General features: G+C 36.1%; 1 protein-coding gene across 8 annotated transcripts in view; it reads left to right on the forward strand.

Annotated features, from left to right (window-relative positions):
* LOC145944346 (uncharacterized) overlaps positions 1–24,041 on the forward strand; it is a 180,955-nt gene that overhangs the window by 140,774 nt on the left and 16,140 nt on the right. For 7 of the 8 annotated variants that reach the window (XM_083052611.1, XM_083052610.1, XM_083052613.1 and 4 more), the window contains one exon: positions 6,517–6,576. The exons of the other annotated variant lie outside the window; for it this stretch is intronic. In XM_083052611.1, coding sequence (XP_082908737.1) covers positions 6,517–6,576 — 60 coding nt within the window. The remainder of the gene's footprint in view (positions 1–6,516; positions 6,577–24,041) is intronic. 8 annotated transcript variants of the gene reach the window in all.

Here is a 24,041-nt window from a genome sequence, read left to right on the forward strand (position 1 = left end):
GCCGTTTGTAATTGGAAAAAGTCTCGGCTCTCGCGTATATATACGCGAACTTTCTTTCTACCCTCTTTTTCTCTCTTTTCCCCCAGCCGGTTTCTTTCCTCTTCCGCTTGAAAAGTTTCGAATTTAAAGTCCCGTCTAACCTGTGGATTTTTTCAGAACGCGCGTGAAACTCCCTCTCTTTTTCTCGCAATTGAATGTTACGTAAGTCGAGAGTTATGTAATCGCGCGTTTTTGCAAATTAGGAGTCTTTCTCCTCCTTTTTTCTGAGATTATAAATAGCAAAATTTCGATATTAAATATTTAAAAATATTTTCGAAAATCGATGTCTCCCCAATCGCACCCAAATGCATATAGCTTCGCGTTAAGAATATTCGTTGTCCAACGATACTCTCTCCCTCGAAATAACGGGGCTGAATCGAAGATCGCAGGATCACGTGCGACGGCACCATCCAATCGGCTCTCGGCGCGAGTACTTGGCCGCGATTTCTCATCACTATTCACGCGGACGTTGCAGGACGGCGGGTATGATTTTCTGCGGTGGCCGCGTCGGTCGACCGGAAACGTGGTTTCCATATCGGGTTATCGGCATCGGGGGGTGGCGGTGCATACATATCGTCCGCAGCGCGCGGGGTTCTCAAAAATTGATGAGAGAAGGCTGGACCGCCGCCACGCGCGGAAAACTAGATGTATCCAGGTGCCGCCGGCATTTCGTATTCATGATCCGCGACGGGATGGCGATGAGAAGGAGAAAAAATATATGGAAAAGTCGCAAATATCTCGCAGGGACGCGTCGCGTCCGCGAAGCATCCGCCTCGCGAGTCAACAATACGTCATACGTCATTTTTTCGCACGGAGATGGATCATTCCTTTTTCGTCATAGCAGGTTGAATAAACGTTGCACTCGTTTGGTATCTTTACCGAAATTTTGCACTCTCGCGTATTAATTAGATATACATGAATATAGATGCAAAAGGGAATTTATTTAAGTATTGTTTCTTGCTAAGAATTGTTCCTGCATTCTGTGGCAGATATATTGTTGTATATTATTTTTAAAAAATTTAATTTATTTTGTGATGATATCCGAATGTTATGCTTCGGCATAAATAATTGCATGCGTTTTAATAAATTTAAATCTCCGATTGATAAGTAATATATTATAAATTATTTAATACATTATGATATTTATTATAATATTATAAGAAATATTATAATTTATTATAATGAAATAAAATAACGTTTTACTTTTTAATTAAACTTATATAATTACGTGATTTATAATAAGTTTTGTATAATAATATTTATTATAATATTATAAATCATTTATTATAACAGAGTATCCACTCCTTGGAAAAACTATGGGAAAACCAGGAATAGTCAGAGATTTTTTTTATCTTGAAAAATTCGGGGGAATTCTCGTGAAATTTTATTGAGATTCACTCAAGGAAATTTTTCTCAAAAATTGTATCTCTGATAATTTTATTCACAACACTTGAGAAACATATATCTAACATATCTTTGCAAGTTTTATTAAAATCTTATGTAATTTTTTTTATTGACGATCTCTTTTTAGAATCAAGATCTTTTGTATGTTTCATAGAAAATCATTGATTTTTTAATAATATTTAAGTAAATTAGGACGTTTATAATAAATCAATTTTTATTTTATATTTTTATTTTATATTTTTGTATATATCTTTAAATGATATATTGTATTTTTTATTATTGTCCAAATATATCAATTTTATGACTAATAAATTGATATTAAATGCTACAAAAAACTGCATAACGTTCTTTGCAATCGAATGAGTAGAAAACATTAAAGAGCGCACATACATTAAAGAAGCTTATTTTAAAAAGCTGCATCTACAAATTTTCTTACTTTATCCGGAATTTTAAACGAAAATACCAGGAAGAGATCGGGGAATTCTCAATTTTTTTACAAGATTTGAGTAGACATCTTGTATAATAAATTTATTGTAAAATAAATTATTATAATACACAGAGAGAATTTTCTCTTAGAATTTACCTTAAAAATTATGGTAATCGTGAGATAATATGGTATAGAAAACATTTTATGAGAATTTCACTGATTAATATAATATTTATCACAATAAAAATAATAATATTTATCACAATAAAATATAAAATACTAAACTGCAGTTTAGTAAAATTAATCAAACATATTTTATATTTTATTGTGATAGATATTAATGAGAGAAATTCTCATAAAATGTTTTCCATACCATATTGTCCCACGATTACCATGATTTTCATGGTAAATTCTAAGAGAAAATTCTCTCAGTATATATTATAATTTTTATTTTCAAGCTTTATATTATATAAAAATGTATATATAAAATTACACATGACAAGATTGGCGAAGTCGTGCGCAGCGTCCCTGTCGGGAAGCCGCATCCATTAAAGCGAGAGGGGGGCCGGAGTGCGGTTAAACTACCGCAAAGCACTGAAATGTCAGCATTAATATTGCAACCGTCTCTTGCAACCGCCGGCTGGCGGTCGCTCTTCTATGCTTATTATACTTATTGTATCGTGCCCCGCGGGCTTAAATATTAAAATCTCGTTTCCCCGTCCGCGGCAACGTATAGATATACACACCGGCCACGCGCCGGATTGATCGCGAGTTTTATTAATCGGATCCACCCCAAGAATAACCTCGAGCGAGACTCCCATATCGACGAGAATCGCTCCAACTCTTTGAGAAATCGATTCGAAAAAAAGAACAAATTTGTTCGAGCACAAAGTGCGACTTATCGACATTTTTTTCTCCACAAATATACGTGTTTAAATTCTTCTCGCAATAAGCTTCTCTCTTCCAGAGTGTGAACTCATTTATTCCATCGCACATATTTCACGGATCATCGATACAGGGGGGCAGGCGGGCTAATCACAGCTGATTCGCGCCGACGAGAAGGCGAGGGAGATCGATCCGATCGATAAAATCGGCCTCCGGCGAAAACGAGATCGTAATCGCGTAATAATAATAATAATGGGCAGGCTCTCTCGGACACGCTTCCGTCTTCGCGGATCGAAGACGGGCACCTGTCCGCGGTATCGGCTTACACAGGTGTCACGTGTGTACATACGTCGCCTCTTGATGGGTGTTGCCCGTCGCACGAAAAGCACCGCGCTTGCACGAGGTGTATATATAGTAAGGCCAGGTTTCTGGTTCTCTGTGCCCTTTATGAATACCCGAGACGCGGGGAATATTTGGGGCGATAGCCGCAGACACGCGATTCACTACCGGACGTGTCGAATTAATAAGTGAAAAAGTGAGCGCCGACAATGCCGTGACGTACTTCAGAATTGATGCCCGCCCGCGGAAATCTCGGCATTGATCGCTCGAGGAATCGAGAAAGAGGGAAAGAGAGGGAGAAGGGGGTGTATTTTATTCGTTTCTCCCGAAGTGAGTAAAAAATATTTAAAAAATATATATATAAAATATATAAAAATAAAAATATGTAAAATATTTAAAAAATATATAAAGTTTGCGAGAAATTTAATCCTGTTGATAAACGCTCACCCAGAGGTACCCAATTTTAAATGTTAAAAATGTGTCGGAATTTTTTCTCCGCCCGAAACAAAACACAAAAGGTCTTTTGTATTCGGAAATAAAATTCCTAAAATATAACGGGAAAGAATGTTCGATGCCCAGCAGCTACTATAAAGAATTTATCACAATGCAATGTGTTGGTACATTAATGAAAAGGTAAAAAATTATGCATTGACAGAAGGGTTAATTATGCAGCTACCAGATTGAATAATAAAAAAATATTAAAATGTAATAAAAAATAAAATATAATAAGAAATAATAAAAATATAATAAAAAATAGCTTGTTCGGCATATTTTTATACATTTCAAGCTCTGTAAAAGTTATGTCGAAGCAAGAATTTATCAACCATCGTTGGATGAATTTTTTCGCGAAGTTGGAGCGCGATCAGATTTTTTTTATGTGGATAGAAATTATTCATGATTAATATATGAATATAGTACGCGTAATTTTCTTTCGAATATATGAAGGGAAATAGAGAAGAAAGGAGAAAGCGCGAATATATATGGAACTACACTCGTTCGCGTGATACGTGCAATGAGATGAAAAAAAGTGCATGTGCAAACCGTAACTTCTTTATGATCCTCCGGAGAGTCGCCAAACGAATGGAAAAGGTGCATCGTCGTACTTATCCCCCGTTCATTCCTATTTAAAGGCGGCGACCGGTTCTTCGACAGTCGGTATTTCATTTTGATAAATTGTCGTACCTGCTGACGTTTACCATTAAACGAGAATTTCGCGAAAGACTCTCGATATAAAAGAATCGCGCGCGAAGGCACAGAAAAGTTGATCTCGATACGTCAAGATATATATTTTTTTTAATCTGTATTTTTTTTATATTGTACATGGACAAAGTAAATTTAAACACACATATATAGAAACATAATCGCCATGAAAGGATCAATGTCATCCGTGTTCTCCAATATCGAGTCAACAATCGATCGATCGATCGATCGATCGCTACTGATGAATTATGCATCGTATAATACTTTTTTTTTCGTGATACTTTTTTTTTATCTGTAAGAAAGATTGCCCGAGGCCTTATTACATTTGTGTACGAGGAAAAGTGGAGCCTCGGCACGAGACAAGCTCTAGCTTGGGATTATTTGCGCGAGGTCGGTCTTCATATTTAATGTAAGCGCGTACTACTTTCCAGAAGTAAGTCCTTCGCTCGATAATGAAAACGGTCTCGTCAAGGAGCTCGCTTTGTTCAATTTTGCATCGACCTGGATATCTGGAATTGCATGTGAGTCGGGAGAAAACGATAAATATACACGGTGTTCCAAAAAATCAAAATATTTCTTTAATAGCAGATTCTCTTTGTATTGTCAAATCGAAGTTAATTTTTCTTCTAGGAAGAATATTGACGGAAATGATTATTTATTGTGCAATTTTATTATACATCTTTGTAATTAAATCTCAAATTCAATTATTTTTTCTATTAAATTCCTTAAAATTGAAAACTGATGAATCTGGTTTTATTATAACTTTCTCAAGTTTATTATAAGCCTTTTTTTATTTAATTGTTTAATTGATGCCTTGGTATTTTTAAGGCTAAGAAAAACTCGAGACATCCTGTATATAAACAATTTATACGCGAGGACACATCGTTATATCACTGTCAAACAATTAAACGCTTATGCGCGCACCTTGAAGAATAAGAGAAAAAGACTAAATATACATGCATTGGTCAACTAGATTTATCGTGCAGATAAAACTCGCTAATCTTTCAATATGTTGGTAATGCGAGAGTCACGGAATCCTTACTTATCATCCCTTTTACTCGGGAAACTATCTATATGTGCTACGTGGTCGTTACTCCGGCCACTACTATTTTCCACACAGTGGACACGTATATCCGCCCATATTTGTGGCGGGTTATCCGCGGCAAGAGTATGTATTGAAATGTCGCCGTCGTCCCGGGCACAAATACGACGGAGTAAAAGGAATGGAGAGGAGAGGAGAGAGGAAGGAGGAAAGAGGTGGGATTATCTGAATACAGTCGTTTCAGGGGTGAGTTGCGACCCCCTAGGGGGCAGTAGGTGGTCTCGCGCCCCTCGAGTCTCCGCCGGACCCCCACAAACTTGTCCCTCCTCGCCGAGTGACGTATGACGGTCATCCTCGCGCCGAATTACCACCATCTTCTCCTCCCTTTCTCGTCTCTCCTCTTTCGAAGAGAGAAGGCTAGGGTCCCCCCTAGTCACAAATAGATTATTTGAATATCGATCGGTTTCGCTGGTCGCCCCTCGCGATTTTCGGGAAATTGCGATTGCTAAAGGAATCCTTCGCCATCCTTCACGATGATCGGCCGCGTTTTAGCATAATTCGAGCCCCCCCTGGTTTTAATCAGGGCAGATGTGGGTTTCCGTGCGACATTAATACGGTCGAGAGACAAGACTGGAGAAAGGCGACGCTTAGCTGCTTCGACAAAAATAAATTTCCCATATACGCGCGATTTGCGAGCAATAAAGCCGAATTCGGAGAGTTTGATTTTATTGAAATGATAATGAATACAGCAAGAGATACGCATTATTCGGCCTGTATCCGATTATCTCTTTTCCCTTCTCTCTGTGCCGCCTTGTATACTTGTATGCGCTTTCTTTCTCTTCTTGCTATATATATTCTTTTATAATCCTCTAATAAAATCGACGAAGACGAGAGAAGCTCAAAAGTATAAATCAATGTCTTCGTTATCCTCGTTTCTTCATCGATTCGCGCATCCTCTTTTCTTCTCGAAAAAAAAAAAAAAAAATTAAAGGAGAAGGAGGAGACACAAGTAGCCCTAATATAATTAAGATAAAACTGTACAATGTATAGAGCGCGCTTGGCAATTCAATCGAAACAAGTATTTGGTATCGCATCATTCTTACGGGAAACGAACGATTTTTCCGATCGGCTTATAGCGGCGGTGTCACTAACGAGAGCCTTGTTGCGCTTTTTGTTGCAGGCAGCGACGCGCTTGGACGAATCGATAAGGAGGAGCCAGCCTCGCCAGAATCCATACAAGGTGAGTTTACAGAGTTTCATCGCTCGCGACGTTCTCGTACGTTCTTGATGCGATTATAACGTATCGATGCGTTTGACCTTCGCCTTCACGCCCGACATAAATTAGATTATGAAAATAAAAATAATGAAAGATAATAAATCATAATAATAAAAAAATAAATAATAATAAATAATAAAATTAATAAATAATAATAAATGATAAAAGATCACCTCGCAACGACAGCGCAGTTTCGAGCTGTCAATTTCTATCGAATCTTGTTTCAAATTTATTTTACATGATATTAATTCAAGAATTGTGGATTTTAGACTTTTGAAAGTTACAGAAATATAATCTCGCGTTATATTTCTATAATATATAATAATTTTCTCAGTAAAAGATGGGTTTTGGATCGCATAAACACGAAATGGATCTCATCGTAAAGCACATATCATTGATACATCTCTCGGGTTTTTTTATCTGCGAACTTTTTTCCCTTCCAGTTTCTTTGGAGCCATCGGTTAACTTTTTCCGTGTAAAATATGTCATAAAATCAATTATGTTTGGCAAACGCCGCCTTCTCGGCGCCAGAGTTTTGTCGTTTACCTCAACAAAGTATTTCGTATTACCGGGCCTTTTATTTTTGGGGCACTATCTGTCAGCGACGTGCATTCAGCGACGTGCAGTCAGCGTCATGCAGATAGATTTTTCGTCAAAAAATAAAAAGGATTAAGAGATGTATCCACAAATTTGCAGATGTTCACATTCGTCAATAATTTTCAAAAAAATTCAATTCTTTTTTTCTTCGGACCCTTTACGATTTTCTTTCTTTTTTTTACGAAGCGGAACGAAGACGAATTTTCGAATCCACTAAAATTGCAAATGATTAACTCTCCCGACTCTCGCCGACGCCCGCTAAACGTAACCAAAAAGGAGAAATACTGTAAATTTCTAGTGCATCGCGTGGGAAAATTTCGGTTCGAGCTGCGTGACTATTATATAGCAAACAGAAGTTTGAGGAAACCAATCGGGCATATTATATAGTCTATAATTTGTCTATAGATTCCATTTGTATATAAAACGAAAGTTTATTTGTGTGATGTCTCTTTAATTTTACCTTAATATTTTAAACTGGAATATATTACTCGATCACAATTATACGTATATCTCCATCAATGATGTTATAAAATTCGATCCAAAAATTGATATCAATTAAACATTGTTGAACAGATGTAAAAATTTAGTCGGTAAGAGCTTGTTAGAGCCCGAGCGTGTATATAATACTTTTTATCGCAGAGCATAGACGTCTCTCGTAGGTGCACATTAACATAATGCATCATCTAAAATATATCCAGTCGTTTGGATTCTCTTGCGTGTTTGGCAAAAACAAACTTTTGTATAATAAAGCTAATGAGGAGAATCGTTAGTTCCATGAACGTGCGTTTCGAGAACGACGGGACGAACTCGAAGAGGGTGTCACGCGTCACGAGATCTGACGTGTATCGTTGTTCGCAGAAAACGCGCGATAATGAGGAGAATGACAGAATATAACGAATGCCGCCAAATAGCTGCATCTGCAAAACTGAGAAACTCCCTCGATGTTAAAACTATAGTGCGTAATTCTAATATAAATAGAATTATCGTTGTCAATAATGCTTCTTTTGACTCAATATTATCTATCTCCTTTTTTAGCCTATACAATTACATATTGTTGAAGATATTCAAAATCGTTCTTAACATCTGATATTATATATTTATATATGATCAGAATAATTAGATTGTTATTATTATTATTATTATTTATCACTATTAATATTTAATTATTAATTTAATAATTAAATTTTTAATAACTGATATTTAATTATTTATTTAATAATAAAATATTATATTATTTAATTATTTTATTATTGATATTATTTAATAATAAGAGAAATTAAATATATATGATCCGTTATTAGAGGACAAAGGATCTCTATTCGAAGCTAGAATCTGTCTGTCGACGAAATAATAGGTTTAATTACGATTCTCGCGAATCAGAAACAAACGGATGAGCCGACAAAAACAGAGCGAACTGACAAAAAATCCGCGATTGGACCGGAAATGCCAAACCGGTCGTAAACAGGGCACTCGCCCCCTCCTCGAACGTTGCTTCTCGTCAAGTGTCTGTCTATGACGAGAGAAGAGCGAACAAATCGGATAAAAAAAAGGAAAGAAAAGATCGGTAAATAAAAGGGACGAGTGATTCAATGAAAGGGGAGGGGGGGCTGTATTTTACTTTATAGCATTTAGTCCGCTGTTTGTCCTTATATTGCTAATAGAGCCTCCGCCAATTAGTAATTGCATTTTTAATGCCGATTCTCTGAATCGGGTCCACCGAACACGACCGGGTTCCCAGGGGCCTAATCTTGATGGTTCGCGAATCGGGCCCCGAATGGGACGGGGCCTGGTGGGGGGGAGGGGGGCAAAAGGGGAGAGCAGAAACTGCGCTCTCCCCATTTCGGTCGGCAGACACCGGGAGGGGGCATGTCATTAAGGGTCATTAATATCGCGGACCTTTGTAATTTGACATACTTCCGATCGCCTAGCGCCACTCGCCCCCTCCATTTTTTCCCTCTATCTCTCCGTCTCTCGAACCCGTCCTACAGTCTTTTTCGTCTTTCTTTCCTTTTGCGTTTCCCTGCGAATCAGGAACGGTCAGAAACTGTCGACGAAATGTGTCGTGCGACGAGATGTCATTTCGCGTGCTAGAATCCGTGATCCTCGCGAAAATAATAATCGCGCCGATTTTGTCAAGTCTCAAGGACCTTGTGAAAATAAATTACACAGATCTCTCTAAACGGATGAGAGAGATTCTTCAAAACTAATCCGAGATGCTTCTGTTGCATACGTGAAACGAAATGGCATATTTAATTATATATTTTTTAAATTTATTATATATATATTTTTTATTTATATTATATAATAATATATAAAGATATATATTATCTCTTGATTTTCTTATATAATTTTATATATTATCGACAACTATTTATTCTTCACAAAGCAGAAATATAAATGAATTTAAATAAATAACAAAAATAAAGAATACACTCATATTGGTTAAGAAAATAATTTTTTTTATTTATTGCGCGCTATTATCTCTTATTAAGCCGCCATGCGAGTGGAGACATAAAATGCTCGAAGCCGATATATGTTGTCCGATTACGAAATCGTGCGCGAGCGGATGCAACATTGGCGATGTAGCGGCGATTAATATGATCCCGCGGATGCTAATCGTTTATTCCCACATCGTATCCGCACACCTGTTCGACCGATATGGTCAGACCCCGGAGATTCTTTTAACGCGATTCTTCTCTCTCCCGCGAAAGATCATTCGAGCACGGTCACGTTAACTCATCATACTTTCTAATGTGTCGGCGTGAGCTTTTTATTTTCATAACGAAACGATGTCAGCTGTCATTAACTGTGAATCAAAGAAGTCGCTAACGTCGCTTTGATCTGTCACGTGAAAGACTGCCAAGGAAGAAATACAGGCCGTCGTATAGCACACTTAATGTTATACAGTTTATCGCTTGAGCACATTTAAGAATGTCGTCTCTTAAAAATAGTAATAGAAATCGCGGATAATTAATTTTTTTTTTTAATTAATATTTTTCTAAGTTTCTTTTTTATTCTTTAATAATTTATTTTCGAGAGGTATTGCATTATAAATAAATTCTTATAAAGATTAAATATATGCATATAAAATATATAAAATTATTATATATGCATATATATAATATAATAATTAATGTGAACGCATTTAATAAAACATTTTAATTACAAAAGCGCGATCACATTCCTTACGAGTTATTCAATGTGTATTAAAATAATTTTCTTCTATATTTAACGAGAACCTAAGAACGATCGATCACTGGTTTGAACGATTTTGAAGATTCTTCTTCGCATCCCAAATCAAAGCGAAGGATAGAAATTCTGAATGGCCGGGTCGATTTCGCTTGGCATGCAAATATTCTCGCGATAAACTCGCCTGAAGATCGCTCGCTCATGCGGACACGAACGACAGTACGTCTTCTTGGCGACTTCTCTCTTGGCGACTTTGTTATTCAAATCACTCGCCGGGCCGGGCCGAAGGCCGACCATGGAAAACTGCTTTTGAATGTCAAAACGTCCCTTCCGACTTTCCCACAGGAAGTTCTATTCACACCTCGCAGCCCGAAACGTCCGGTCTTTCACGCATTGACTCGTGAAAATCTTATTTTAATTTCCCATAATTTCCCACCAATTTTCCTCGTGCATTTTATCCTCGATTTTCGTTTTTTACTAAGCTAGCCGAGATTTTATTAATAAGTTATTAAATGTGAAAAAGCCAAAAATAACTCTCATCAGTCGTTTGATGTGATTTGTTATTGGATTGTCTGTACTTTTTCTTGTTAAAATAAAATTAAGTTTATATATCATTCTTCATATATCATCTACTTTACATATATCTATATCTTTAATTGTTATTGATAATAATTAAATAAAAATAAAATGAATTAGAAATGATATAATGACTAAAAGTGCTATAATTGCTAAAAGCTTCTCCGTTTAAAGGAGATCGTACTTGATAAATCGTGTCGATCGTTAAAATGTGATCGAGCTGGTTCACTTTGTTATTCGGATCAGAGAAGTAAAATGGTGTGGAGGTGTGGTGGTCTTCCTTCGAATATAGAGAAGCTCTTGTTCCTTATTCGAGCTTTTCGGGATTCATGCGTCACGATCGCAGCGCGAGACGGAGCAAATTCAAATTCCGCGATGGGGATTTCTCGGGGATTTTCAGATTTTTATCGCAGACGTCCACCGTCAAATGTCCCGTAAACGGAATATGCTAATTCTGGCTGAGAATGCTGACTGCGATGTTGACTTCTTTCCCTTGCTAGACATTGTCTTTCTCGACACACGTTCGCAGAAATTCATGCATACCCAGGACTATTCGTTCCTATTTTAGAGAATTTCATTTAATTCTATTACAAATTTTCTGCTCATTATTTATTGTTAGAGAACGAAAACTGCAGTTTCTATTTTTATTTTCGCCACGCGATTTAATTTTTACTTTTATAGCAGATTCTCTGTAATATTATATTTTAGAAATATTAATAGCAATTTTAATTAATTTTGACGCACTATTTAGATTCTGGAAGAAGAAGAAATTGTAGATTTTTATTACAGATTCTCTGTAATATTATTATATCGTAGAAATATAAATGACAATTTAACCGGGGAGGAAAAACCGCGCGACATGGATTCGCGGAAGATCAGCTGATCATGTTTTCTTCCTCGCGCACGAGGGAAACCTAATGTATATTTCTCACGGTCTAAGGACTCCGTTCTCCGGAGAAAACGCAGTCTTTTCCCCTTTCGATTCGATCGCGGGGAGATTAATTCGTTCGCCCACGCGCTACGAAAATCGACAGGGGGGCAGGGAGAAGGAAGGGGGCGAAAGCGTCGTGAGAAATGTGGTCGATGAACGTAGAAGAGCCTTTATTTATGAAAATGGCGCGTGTTGTGATCGATGGGTGTCGGCGTCATTGTCAGTGACGTTAGGGGGGTGGGGGGAGTTAAAGAAAGAGGCTAGCAATTAGCAATTTAACCAATAACACTGTGCAATTGATGATTCCGTTTAATGGGACACGGCTCCGTTCCCACAGAGAGGAATAATGTTTTTCGCTGTTTTTCTGATGAAGCCGCGCCAATTGCCTCGTGAACTATAATTATGGCATTAACGCGCCCCCCTCTTCGTGGTTATCGATATAATTCTTCTCGTTTTTAATCCCCGATGCGAAGCGCATCGGGACGTCGCTTCGAAAACGCATCTGCAGTTTCGCGTCTTTTTCTTCTTCTTCTTCTCTCGAGACGACGATGTCGTTAAGCATCGTTTCTTTCGCGACGTTTCTAGAAACGAAACTACTCGTTAATCCGAGAACTGCGATCGAGCAATTGGTCTTCCGCGAGAAAAGTTTCGAAGCGGCGAGACTTAAAAAAAAAATGGGTGCGAAAGGAGAAAAAGATGAAGACATCGCTTGCCTGTAATTTTGTTTTCACCTATTTCTAAATTTGGTCAAGTTGTTTAAGAGAAATGGCCCCTTCCTTTTTCTTCCTCGAATCGAAGCGATATAAATTTTTCGTGAATGCATTAACGCGAAGGGGATTTACAAAAGGTTTGCGAGAGATTGACGAAGAGAAAGTAAGAATACAAAGGAAATATGCGAAGGACTTCATTTGTTGTCAAACATCTTCTTTTTATTACATACAAACTTTTTTTTCTGTATGTTTAACCGAATTTTTCATGAATGCATTAGGACGAAGAAGATTTGCGTGAGGTTAATGAAGAGAAAGAATAAAAAAGAAATATGCGAGGGAGAATCTTTTTTTTTATTACGTACAAACTTCTTTTTTCTGTATTTTTTTAACCAAAAGAAATTTTGCATGGATACCTAATGGGGAAGAATTACTATAGAACACGGAAGAATTCTGAGGGGAAAAAAGGCCTCGAAGAATTGTGTCACCATTATTCACCATTCGTAGCGGATGGTGATTAAAAATTCCCTGTGCGGTCGAACAGAAGATAGATTGTCAATAAATTCGTGTCGCGTTAGAGTGGGTGAATCAATCGGTTGCTGATGATAAACGCGAACCCCCGTATCCCACGCGCTCGATTATACATTAATTAAACAATCAATATTTATTAAGCTCATTATTGGATCGCGCGCGGAATCGAGCTCGGGAAATTAATTCGATTGCGCGCTTGTATATATTGAGGTCGAACACGTATTTCGCTTAAATGGTCGGCATATGGTTCATAATGATGCAATAAATATGGACACGGTAAAATGAAGACGATAAATTATTGAACGCCCCCGCTGTCAGCATCGAGTATCTTCCATTCTTTTAATCTTTCTATTGAGTTCTCTCTTTTATTGCATCTTTCGACACTTTTGTGAACGTAAAGTGTTTTGTAAAGTTAAACTTAACTATTGTAGCTCTCTAAACTCTAGACCGTAACTGTAAACTAATGAAATATATATAATTTTCATTTCCTATAACAAAGAAAAAAATAGAAAAAGAAAAAGAGAGAGAGAAAGGTACAAATATTATACAATTGTATAAAATATTTTAAATATGTTTAATAACTGTATAAAATAATTTAAATAATACTTTAAATATTTTTAATAATTGTATACAATTGTATAAAATATTTTAAATATAATTAATAATTATGTATCGATATACTTTTTAAATTAAGGCTATTTACGAAACATAAAAATAGAAGGAATTAAATCACATTCAGACATTTAAATATGACACTTCCTTTCTTTTAAGACACAAAATAATATTAATTGTTTTATAATATATTCAGGCGCTTTAACAATCATTTAACAATCATTACAAAAATTATTGTCATCAACACTTTGTGAAAAAAATTAATTGTCAAAATATGATACTATGAAATTGAGACTCCTCGCGTCGGAAGTGACGATTTAACTACTGGGTGAACGTTTAAATTAAATAAATACGGTTTCAACTCCACGATAGAATCTACAATTCTACCCCACAGTCTCTTGCTGCTTCCGCTTTTCCTTCCTCGCCGTTTATTATAATCAATTAGCGCCACGTTATCTACCAGCACGCGATTGTACAGATCGTCGATTGTCGACGTATACACGTCGCCGTCGAAGGGTGCAACCCCTCGCAGTTTTTTATATACACCGCGCGTTCGTGGGAGTGGGCCTGCAACAGGCTGATGAGTGGCAATCTTTCTACGATCCTTTCTTTTACTTGTCTTTTTTTTCAAATTGTGATGTATATCAGCAAAACTTATAAAACTTATTATATGTAAATTTCTTTTTGAATTATATATTTTTTATTAATATAAAATTAAATTCATCATTATTTACATCTCATAATAATGGATTATTTTTGAAAGCAAATGACTGTGCAATACTTGAAAGATATTGACTCTTCGCATGAAGAAATAATAAAATTATCAAAATATAAATTATACTTTTGAATTTTATTTTGTTTTATAGATGACTATTTTTAATTTTTATATTAAATAATCTTGCATAATAAAATTTGCAAGATAAATAAATAACAATTAATAAAACATTTAAATCCTATGCATATATTTGTTAAAAAATTCATTGCTATTTTTCATTGTGTTTTGTGCCAAAGAAAGCAAATACTGCGACTTTGAGATAATCTACAATAGAAAAAAAAATTTTTTTTTAAACGAGGGTTAAATTATAGACATTTTGCATGAATTGAACTACAAATACTACACTGAGAGAATTTTCTCTTAGAATTTATCCTGAAAATCATGATAATCGTGGGACAATATAGTAAGGAAAGAATTTTATGAGAATTTCTTTGATTAAGAATTTCTTTGATTTTTCGTAATCACAATAAAAATAATAATATCTATTACAATAAAATATAAAATATATTTGATTAATTTTACCATGCAATTCTCTCTGTGTACTAGTGCGATCATTTCTGCCGACAAGTTATATTTGAAATACGCATTTCTCGAAAGTGCATCAAATTTCCCTAATATTTCTGAATAATCCATGTATCTCAAAATCGTTTCCCCACCAATGACGTTAATGATATCAAATATATCGTAAGGAAGACCATCTTCTCCCTTTGCTTTCCCCTCCTCCCGAGGATAAGGCACGACGGACGGATTAAATTGCGCGAGAAATACGAGACAGTGCGCGTTTATCTTAAGCACTAGAATTGTATGAGTCAACTGACACGCTGGAACTGGCTTCTACAACCTACGGTATGTAGTACCCGACCGTCGCCCATAGGTCTCGTTTACCCGCGGTAAGGGTGTATTCATCGGCGCGAGAGAAAGAGAGAGAAAGAGTGACGAAGACAGCACCTATCGCTCTTTCCGCGCCTTTCCTCGAAGATCTTTTACGCTTCTGCAGAAACCCGATAGCCCCGTCAGCCATTAAGCCAGAGCCAGAGCTCGGTGAAAGGTTGGTAGGGTGGCTGAAGGGCGAGCGCCGGTAACAATTGAGAAGGGAGGGAGGGAAGGAGAGAGATTGAGAGAGAGAGAGAAAGAAATTCGCTCCTTGCCGGCGCGTGGAGGAAAGAGGGTGGTAAAGTAAAAAGGAGGGGCTCTCTCCGGGAAAGGGAGAGAAAAAGCGCACCTCGAGTGTGTATCTATGTGCGGCTGCCTTCTCGTACGCAGAATCTCGCGATCTCGTCATCTCGCGAGTGCGTTGACGTCTCGACGCAGGTATATCGCCGTGAATATCCGTTAAAAAGAGATATGGGTGCGATTTTCCCGCCCCGATACTCTTATCGGACGATCTTCGCCCTATCGTAGGTCCGCGATCTTCTTTATTCGTCTTTCGAATACTCTTTCGAAATGTGGTGTGCGAAAGAGAATCATTTTTTAAATTTAATTATATATCTGGGTTTTATTTTAATTTAATTTTATTAGTTTTATTTAATTATTATATTTCTTTTATAAATATATATATTTTCTCTCTATATGTATATGGAAAGAAAGAGAATTTGTGTCGAAAACACAAGCTCAAAAGACAAAAACTTAACGTCTACAAAATATTTAGATTTCGATGTTGATGTAATTCATGCAGTTAGACTCGGCTTAGGGCAATTTTGTATGGTAATAATTTCTTCTTCAAAGTTATAGAAACAGATTTACAGTATTTTGTTGCACACACATACATATATTTACGAGAAGATGAGTGTGCAACGCCTTGGAGAATGAGGTCCAAATGACCGGAACATTGTGGCGTTTAACCGAAAGAAACGACCGATGAGACGATTCTATTGCCACGTAATTGTCATTTCGCGGAGGAACAGCGGTCACGTCTAGACGCCGCTGTAATTGTTGTAAAGAGACAAAGAACGACCCAGGTAAACGTTACACAAGACGTAACCATCTTGTTCTTGTCGTCGTTGCTGAGGTAGCCGAGATGCCGGAATAATTAAACCTATTATAGCCATCCAATTTTGATTGTCTCGAAGGCTGTGTCAAAATTCATAATTGGTTTAATTGTTCGATCAAGCTAATAAAGAAAAAGAAATTATAAATCTTCAGGATGTGTATTCGTGGAAGCGAACATATTAATTTTTCTATTATTAGTTTTTTTTATTAAATTTTAAATGTACAAGAGAGAGGTACCTTGCTGATCCAATCTCTGGCCTCGGGAAAGATAGATTTATTCGCGAATGTAAGAGAAGCGTGAATAGTAGGTTAACACATTAATGGATTTGCAGTAGGTTAATATAAATAGATTAATGGATGTTAGTTTCACAGACAGAGAGGATAAAATTTCTCCGTTCTATTTTTTTCTTCCCAATGTTTCGGAGCGGAACTGTTTTAACAATAGCTATAATTAACGCCGATGCACACCTTGGTATTCTTCGGCAGCAGAGTGTAACACATTAAGACACCCTTTTCAAGAAATGTGTAATCTGAAGCCAAGATAGAGTCACGATAGAGCATTTTCCAAGTGATACCATCGCGATCGCTTCCGATGGTCAAAAGAGTGTTCAACCTTCGCCGTCACATGTTATATAAAATTGTGTCCACTCTCATCTCGCGAAAAGAATCAAAGTTCGATCGACCGCGAACTATTTTGAGAAACGGCCGGCTCTCGTTTCTCGCGACACATTGTTTTACGTAGAGAATCGACCGGTACGAGATTAACTTAAAGAGAAACTTCTGCGGGAGCCCGATAAGCCGCGGGGTATTTCACACTCGGACAGCCTTTGTATCGCGCGGGGCGCTAATGTAGCGTTATTTAACTCGGTTAGAGAGAAGTTGCCTTCTCTCTCTCCCCTCGACCGGACGGACGAATCGCCCGCCTCGCAGGGAACCCCTGAAAAAATCCCGGGGGTGCTCGCCGTCCCGTGAAAACACCGCGCGAGGGCGGTGACACGCATAAAATAGCCGGCTATTCTGCCTATAACACGTCAGGTGGTGAACGATGAAAGTTGCTCTTGTCAATCGTCCGTTTAAATTTAGACAGGGGGTTGAGATTCCCATATATAATTTTCTTGCATTGCGATATTGCTACTCTCTTCAGGGGCATATACTTAATTATTAATAATTAATATATTATCATAATATTATATATTATTATAAAATTAATCTAATAATTATTATTAATATTTATTAATTTACAATATAATGTGATATATATATTGTTATAATATTATAATAATATATAATATTAATATTATATAATAATATATATTATATATTTTTTATTATATATTAATAATATATAGTAGTATTATAATAATATATAATATTAATAATTATTATAATTATTATATTTAATGTGAGACGAAATCGCTTCTCTCGGTCTCGTTAAGATCAGATTTTCTGTGAATATATTGTAATTCGAGAAAATGTAAAATGTTTCGAATGAATAGTTGGCTGTTCGAAGCGATCGCTGCTACTTTAAGGACGCCGATAAATGTTCATTCTCACGGAGGATGAATATCGATTGGGTAGGTAGCACGTGCCAAAAGGCAATATCTGGCGAATATGTTAAGGAAGTCGCATACATCGGGGTCAGTACAGCGTGAAAATAGAATGTAAAGTGCTCTCGCAAGCCACCCCGAGGCTTGTGCTGACCGGCCGCGGAACGGCCTTAGGCGCAATAGGGTGGTTTCCACGGGGGGTTGGTTTGACGTGTATGACGTGCCGGCCACGTGACCGGCCTGCCAAGTCGACAATCACTGCCCCGCACTACGCGGGGCGAATCTTAAGTACGGGATATTCAAATAATCTCCACGTTGCTCTCTCGCTCCTCCTCTCTTCGGGAAATTCTTCGCCGCGCAAATTCTTACGCGATTTTAAATCAGATTTTGACACTTTAAGGCTGTGCGAAAGTTAAGTACATAAAGTATCGTAATTATTTTTGTCAAGAAAAGAGAATTGCAATTTTCCGCGCGCTTAACAGTATCTGTCACCTCGTCTCGGCGATTTAAAATTCTATTGCCCGACCTCTTTGCCCTCGGAAAAGGATCTAAAAATCAAATTTCGCCCAATCCGCGGGAAAAGTTGTTCGTAAGAGGTCCGGGAGTGGTCAGCACGCGGGTTTACCGCATCATACATCACTGCCAGTGGAGCGGCAAAGGGTGCGAGATGATGTCGAGAATATCGTCGTGAAACTTCCCCTAAAGCTCTCTTTTATATGCATAGTTTCATTTCCTCATCGGAAATTTACGGCGATGGCGGAACAATTTCCCTATATTGCATTGCGATTTTCGGTCTTTGATTTGTGTGATATATTTGCAATTAATATTTAAATGTTACTCTACTTATTAGACTCTATCACACACAAAATTAATTAATTTTAAAAAATCTGCTTTTGAAATTAACAACCAATTTTTTTTTTATTTGTCATTTTGAAGAAGAAATTTATATGAAAAACCTATTTTACTATTTGTTTGATACATCTGCAAATAATATTTAAATGCCACTCTATTTAATAGACCTTACACAAATTAATTAATTTAAAAAAATCTATTTTTAAAATATACTCTCAATCTTTTTTTTAAGATTTTGAGTTCTTTTTGCGTCATTTTGAAAAGGACATTCAGAACGTACGAAAGAACTGTAGAATTTTACTAGGATTCTTGAAACTTTTAGGCCGATTACCAAACATCCAACCTATCTGCATCCAAGTAACGGCTGCGTTTGATCGAGTAGCACGTGCCTTCGAAGGGCCCGCACATTTGCCTTCGTCTAACGGTATATGTACGGCCGCGTTGATGATGACGAGCGATGACGGCGACCTAACTGTTATCCGGCCGACTGTTTACCGATCCCCTGCATCTGCCGCGCGATCGGCTATATTTCGTTTTCATCTCGCTGCAACCGCGGCTAATGGCGCCGCATGCGTCCGAGCGTCTCTCGCATGCCTATATACCTGGACCCTTAATTTTGGGGTACGAGCAACAATGATCATCGAATTTCGTCGATCAATAGCTCCGGGCTCGCCGCGACTCCGAAATGGACGGAATAAATTAGGTTCCATCCCGCCCGTGAAATTCGTAATATTCATTTAGAAAATCCATTTCTTAAATAGTGTCGAGGAATTTCTCACGTGGATAAAGTGTTGCTAATTAGAGAACGAATCGGAGTTAGATCTGTTATGATGAAAGAATCTATTGACCATTCTTTTTACTCAGGGTCACTATCTTTGAACAGGGTGTCTATTGTAAAAACCAAAGATCTTTTTTTACCTTGAAAATCTCATGGACTTTTAGATGAGATTCAGGGAATTTTTTAAAGGTCTTATGTAAGTTTCACAAATAAGTCAATCTTTTAATAATATTTAACTAAATTAATATCTATTAATCCTCTTTTTCATATATCTTTAGCGTTTAGATATAGTGATGATATTGCACTTTGTTATATATTGTTCAAATTAATTTTATGATTAATAAATCAATATTAACTGCTAGGAAAACTGCATTCTCTTGGTAACTTTCTTTGCAATCATATGAATAGAAAACATTAGAAAGCGCATGCAATAAAGAAACTTATTTTAAAAAACTGGAAAGTTTTTTCTTATTTTACCTGAAATTTTAAACCCTGAAACGTCAGGGAATTCTCAGGACATTTTTTTACAAGATTTGAGTAGACACCCTGTTGAATGTCCCATTCGAAGAAAAGAGACTAATAAGATTGTCGCAAAAATTCTCCATATAGAAGAAAGTTTAGAACATACTCTGACATGTATATACAATAATTACGCCGAATGTTTACCGGAAGCGAGTCGTACATTTTGCGTTTTTAATCTCAGTTCGCGCGAGGATCCTGATGGAGTGCATCTTGTCGCTCGGGACATATATGTGCGCGTGCGTGAAAAAAAAAAAAGAAGAGACACGGGTCGAAAAGGGGAGGAAGGAGGAGGATGGCCACGTGCCTTCGGTAGCACGCGACCAACCTAACGGTTTTAGACTCACCCCACACACGAAGCCGCGCTCGAAAAACCAGTCCACCCCTTCTCTCTCTCTTTCTCGTCGTCACCCTTTGCCTCGAGCCGCCGGGCAATGCCGGGTTCAAAACACACGCCAGACGAAACACTGTTATTCCATTGGCTCTGCTATCTATCCCCCTCTGGTACCCACCCTTTTCCCTTTGATACGCTTCTCCCGTTCGTCGTCGCTTCTACAGTCTCGTCGCGGTAACTGCCGCGATTCCCGACACCAGCATCCGGACAATACTTGTGCGACTTTGTAGTCTCCAGCCAGGGAGATCTGGCATATCCTCGACAAATGGTTCTTACAGAGCAAGTTTGCTTGAGAGAGCACTCGAGGAACAATATACAGCAGTTATAATCGTTTATATGTATGAGAGAAATCTGAGAAAATTTCTTTTTTTATAATTTATGAGGATAATTTATGAGAATATAATTTTAGAATAAATCCAGAGAGTGTTAATTCGCCCATTAGATTATTTGACACTTTCTATTTCGTTCTTTCTTTCTTTCTAAAGAATCTTCAATTTATTATAGTTATAGTCGTTCATATATGTATATGTGACAAATCTGACAAATTTTTATTTTTTTATAATTTATGAGAATATAATTTTAGAATAAATCCAGAGAGTGTTAATTCGCCCATTACACATTATTGGATACTCTCTATATCGTTCTTTCGTTCTTTCCAAATTATAACACAATATACTGCAATTATAGTCGTTTATAGAAAAAATCTGAGAAATTTTTATTTTTTTATAATTTACAAGGATAATTTATGAGAATATAATTTTAGAATAAATCCAGAGAATGTTAATTCGCCCATTACATTATTTGACACTTTCTATTTCGTTCTTTCTTTCTTTCCAAAAAATCTTCAAATTAAAATACAATTAAATAACTATAGTAAATTCTATAGTTATAGTCGTTCATATATGTATATGTGACAAATTTGACAAATTTTAATTTTTTTATAATTTATAAGAATATAATTTTAGAATAAATCCAAAGAGTGTTAATTCGCCCATTACACATTATTGGATACTCTCTATATCGTTGTTTCCAATTATAACACAATATACTACAATTATAGTCGTTTATATATAGGAAAAATCTGAGAAATTTTTTTTATAATTTACAAGGATAATTTATGAGAATATAATTTTAGAATAAATCGAGAGAGTGTTAATTCGTCCATTGCATTATTTGATGCTCTCTATTTCTCCCTTTCTTTTTCCAAGAAATCTCCAAATTATAATATTTGCATTTTAGCCATATTTTTACACGAATTAATCATAAATCTCACGGTGTTAAAATGTTCAACGTAACGACGTTGAGGCAAAAGCGATATCGAATCCGATCGGTTATTATGTCGGACATTTTTCCCGAGACTGCCGTCTCGGGGTTTTCGCTCTGAATGAAAATCGGGGCCCGGCCAAGCATAATCGAATGACGTAAGGCCCTAATAAAATCGTAAGTCGGTTGACAGGCGGTGCATATACCTCGGGAATAATAGCCGGGGAATTCCTCCCCCGTACAACCCGGGCCGGGTTGTGTATTGTCGTCGCCTTACGTAAGAATGGCGACGAAGAAACGACGCGTAAGGCAGATGCTGCTTAGACATTCGGTCGCGTTGCTACACGAACGAGAAAGAAGAACGGGCCGGCGGGAGAGGAACCCCGGCTCTAATGCGATCTGCCATCTTAGAGGGGTGCGTTTCTCTCGCTGAGACGCGAGTAAATCGGGGGAAAGGGAGTCTATAACGATGTGAGAAACATCTACTCGCCGTCCAAGTCGAGAGCACGCGAAAGTGATTGCAACATGAGAAATTTAGTACATGATATGTCAAAAAAATCATATTAAATTATTAATAGATTTTAGATTATTTTTAATTATATATATATTATATATTATTATAATATATCCTTTTCTAAAAAAGATATGTAAAGTCGATACTCGCATACATCGGAGTTTTTTGTTGTCGCTTTTCCGCGATGCTCATTGGCTGTCAAGATTCGCGTTGTGCGTTATATATTAGCAGTTTGACAGTTTGTTCAAAATAAAATTAAATAGAATAATGATATTAGAGTTTTAAAGAATATATTATAATACTTTAAACTCGATTTATATTTTTGACAGTTATCAGCTGATTTCTGCCCAAAAATATTAATCGCGGATAAAGTATTATATAACTTATAACATATATTATTTAAAACATATTATTTTATTTTATTTTATTTTGAACAAACTACTAACTCTCGCGATGACAGCCTCTCGATGCTACGAATATGCACAATGCGAATCGAAACAGTCAATCAGCATCGCAGAAAAGATGCAACAATACTTGCGAGAATCGCCTTAACATGCCTTTTTTAGAAAGAGATGTTATAATATTTTAAATTCGATTAATATTTTTGACAATAACCAGTTGATTTTTCTCAAAAAATATTAATCGCGAATAAAATATTATATAACATATTATTTAAAATGTTACTATTTTAATATTTTAATTACTATTTTAATATTTAAAATGTTACTATTTTAATATTTTCAACATATTATATACACCTCCCTATTACCGCTATAGAAATGTTATAAAATGTTATAAAATAAATAATTTCTCACTCACCGATACGTAGAATAGCGAAGTTGTAGTACACAGCACATTGATCTGAAAACAAAATATTCAAATTATGTATATACATATGTGTGTGTCGCGAATATCTCATAAACAATGCAGTTTAGAAAAAATATTGTCATATTAAAATAATATGTTTTAAATAATATGTTATAATACTTTAAACTCGATTAATATTTTTGACAGTTATCAGCTGATTTCTGTCAAAAAATATTAATCGAAAATAAGGTATTATAACATATATTACTATTTTAATTTTTATAACATATTTTTATTTTAAAATTTAATTAGTAAATTAACACTTTAATCAACTGATTTCTGTAAAAAAGAATTAATCGAGTTTAAATAAACTTTATATTATTTTTTTTTAAATATAATTTTTTTAATACAAAACCAAAGAATGGCGCGCGCTTGGTTGTTCTAGTATAATAAAATTTATAGGTATATTATATATTATAATAAAATATCTTGTAATTAAATTCAAAATTTGATTTATCTGTTAATTTCTAAATTCATTATTTTCGAACGCATATTTTAATTCTTCAATAATTAGGAAAATAGATTTCATATTTTTCATCGATCAAAGGAAATCGAAGTATAATAGTTTGTGATCCCAATATGCAGCAACTCTTAATTTCTGAGAAATAGAAATATACATAATTATACTTGCTATCACGAAGATTGAAACAATCAGGGAGAGATTTCAAAAAGACAATGAATCCTAACAATGCGATATTTAATGACGTTTGTAGTCTTCACCAATGAATAATTTTTCACTCAATTAAGATAATCAGTTGCGATTAAAAAAAAGTGCAGCGATCGAATTT

The sequence above is a fragment of the Prenolepis imparis genome, unplaced genomic scaffold, assembly GCF_030444845.1.
Source record: "Prenolepis imparis isolate NDT839.2.m4 unplaced genomic scaffold, iyPreImpa1.0 SCAF_13, whole genome shotgun sequence".
NCBI lineage: Eukaryota > Metazoa > Arthropoda > Insecta > Hymenoptera > Formicidae > Prenolepis > Prenolepis imparis.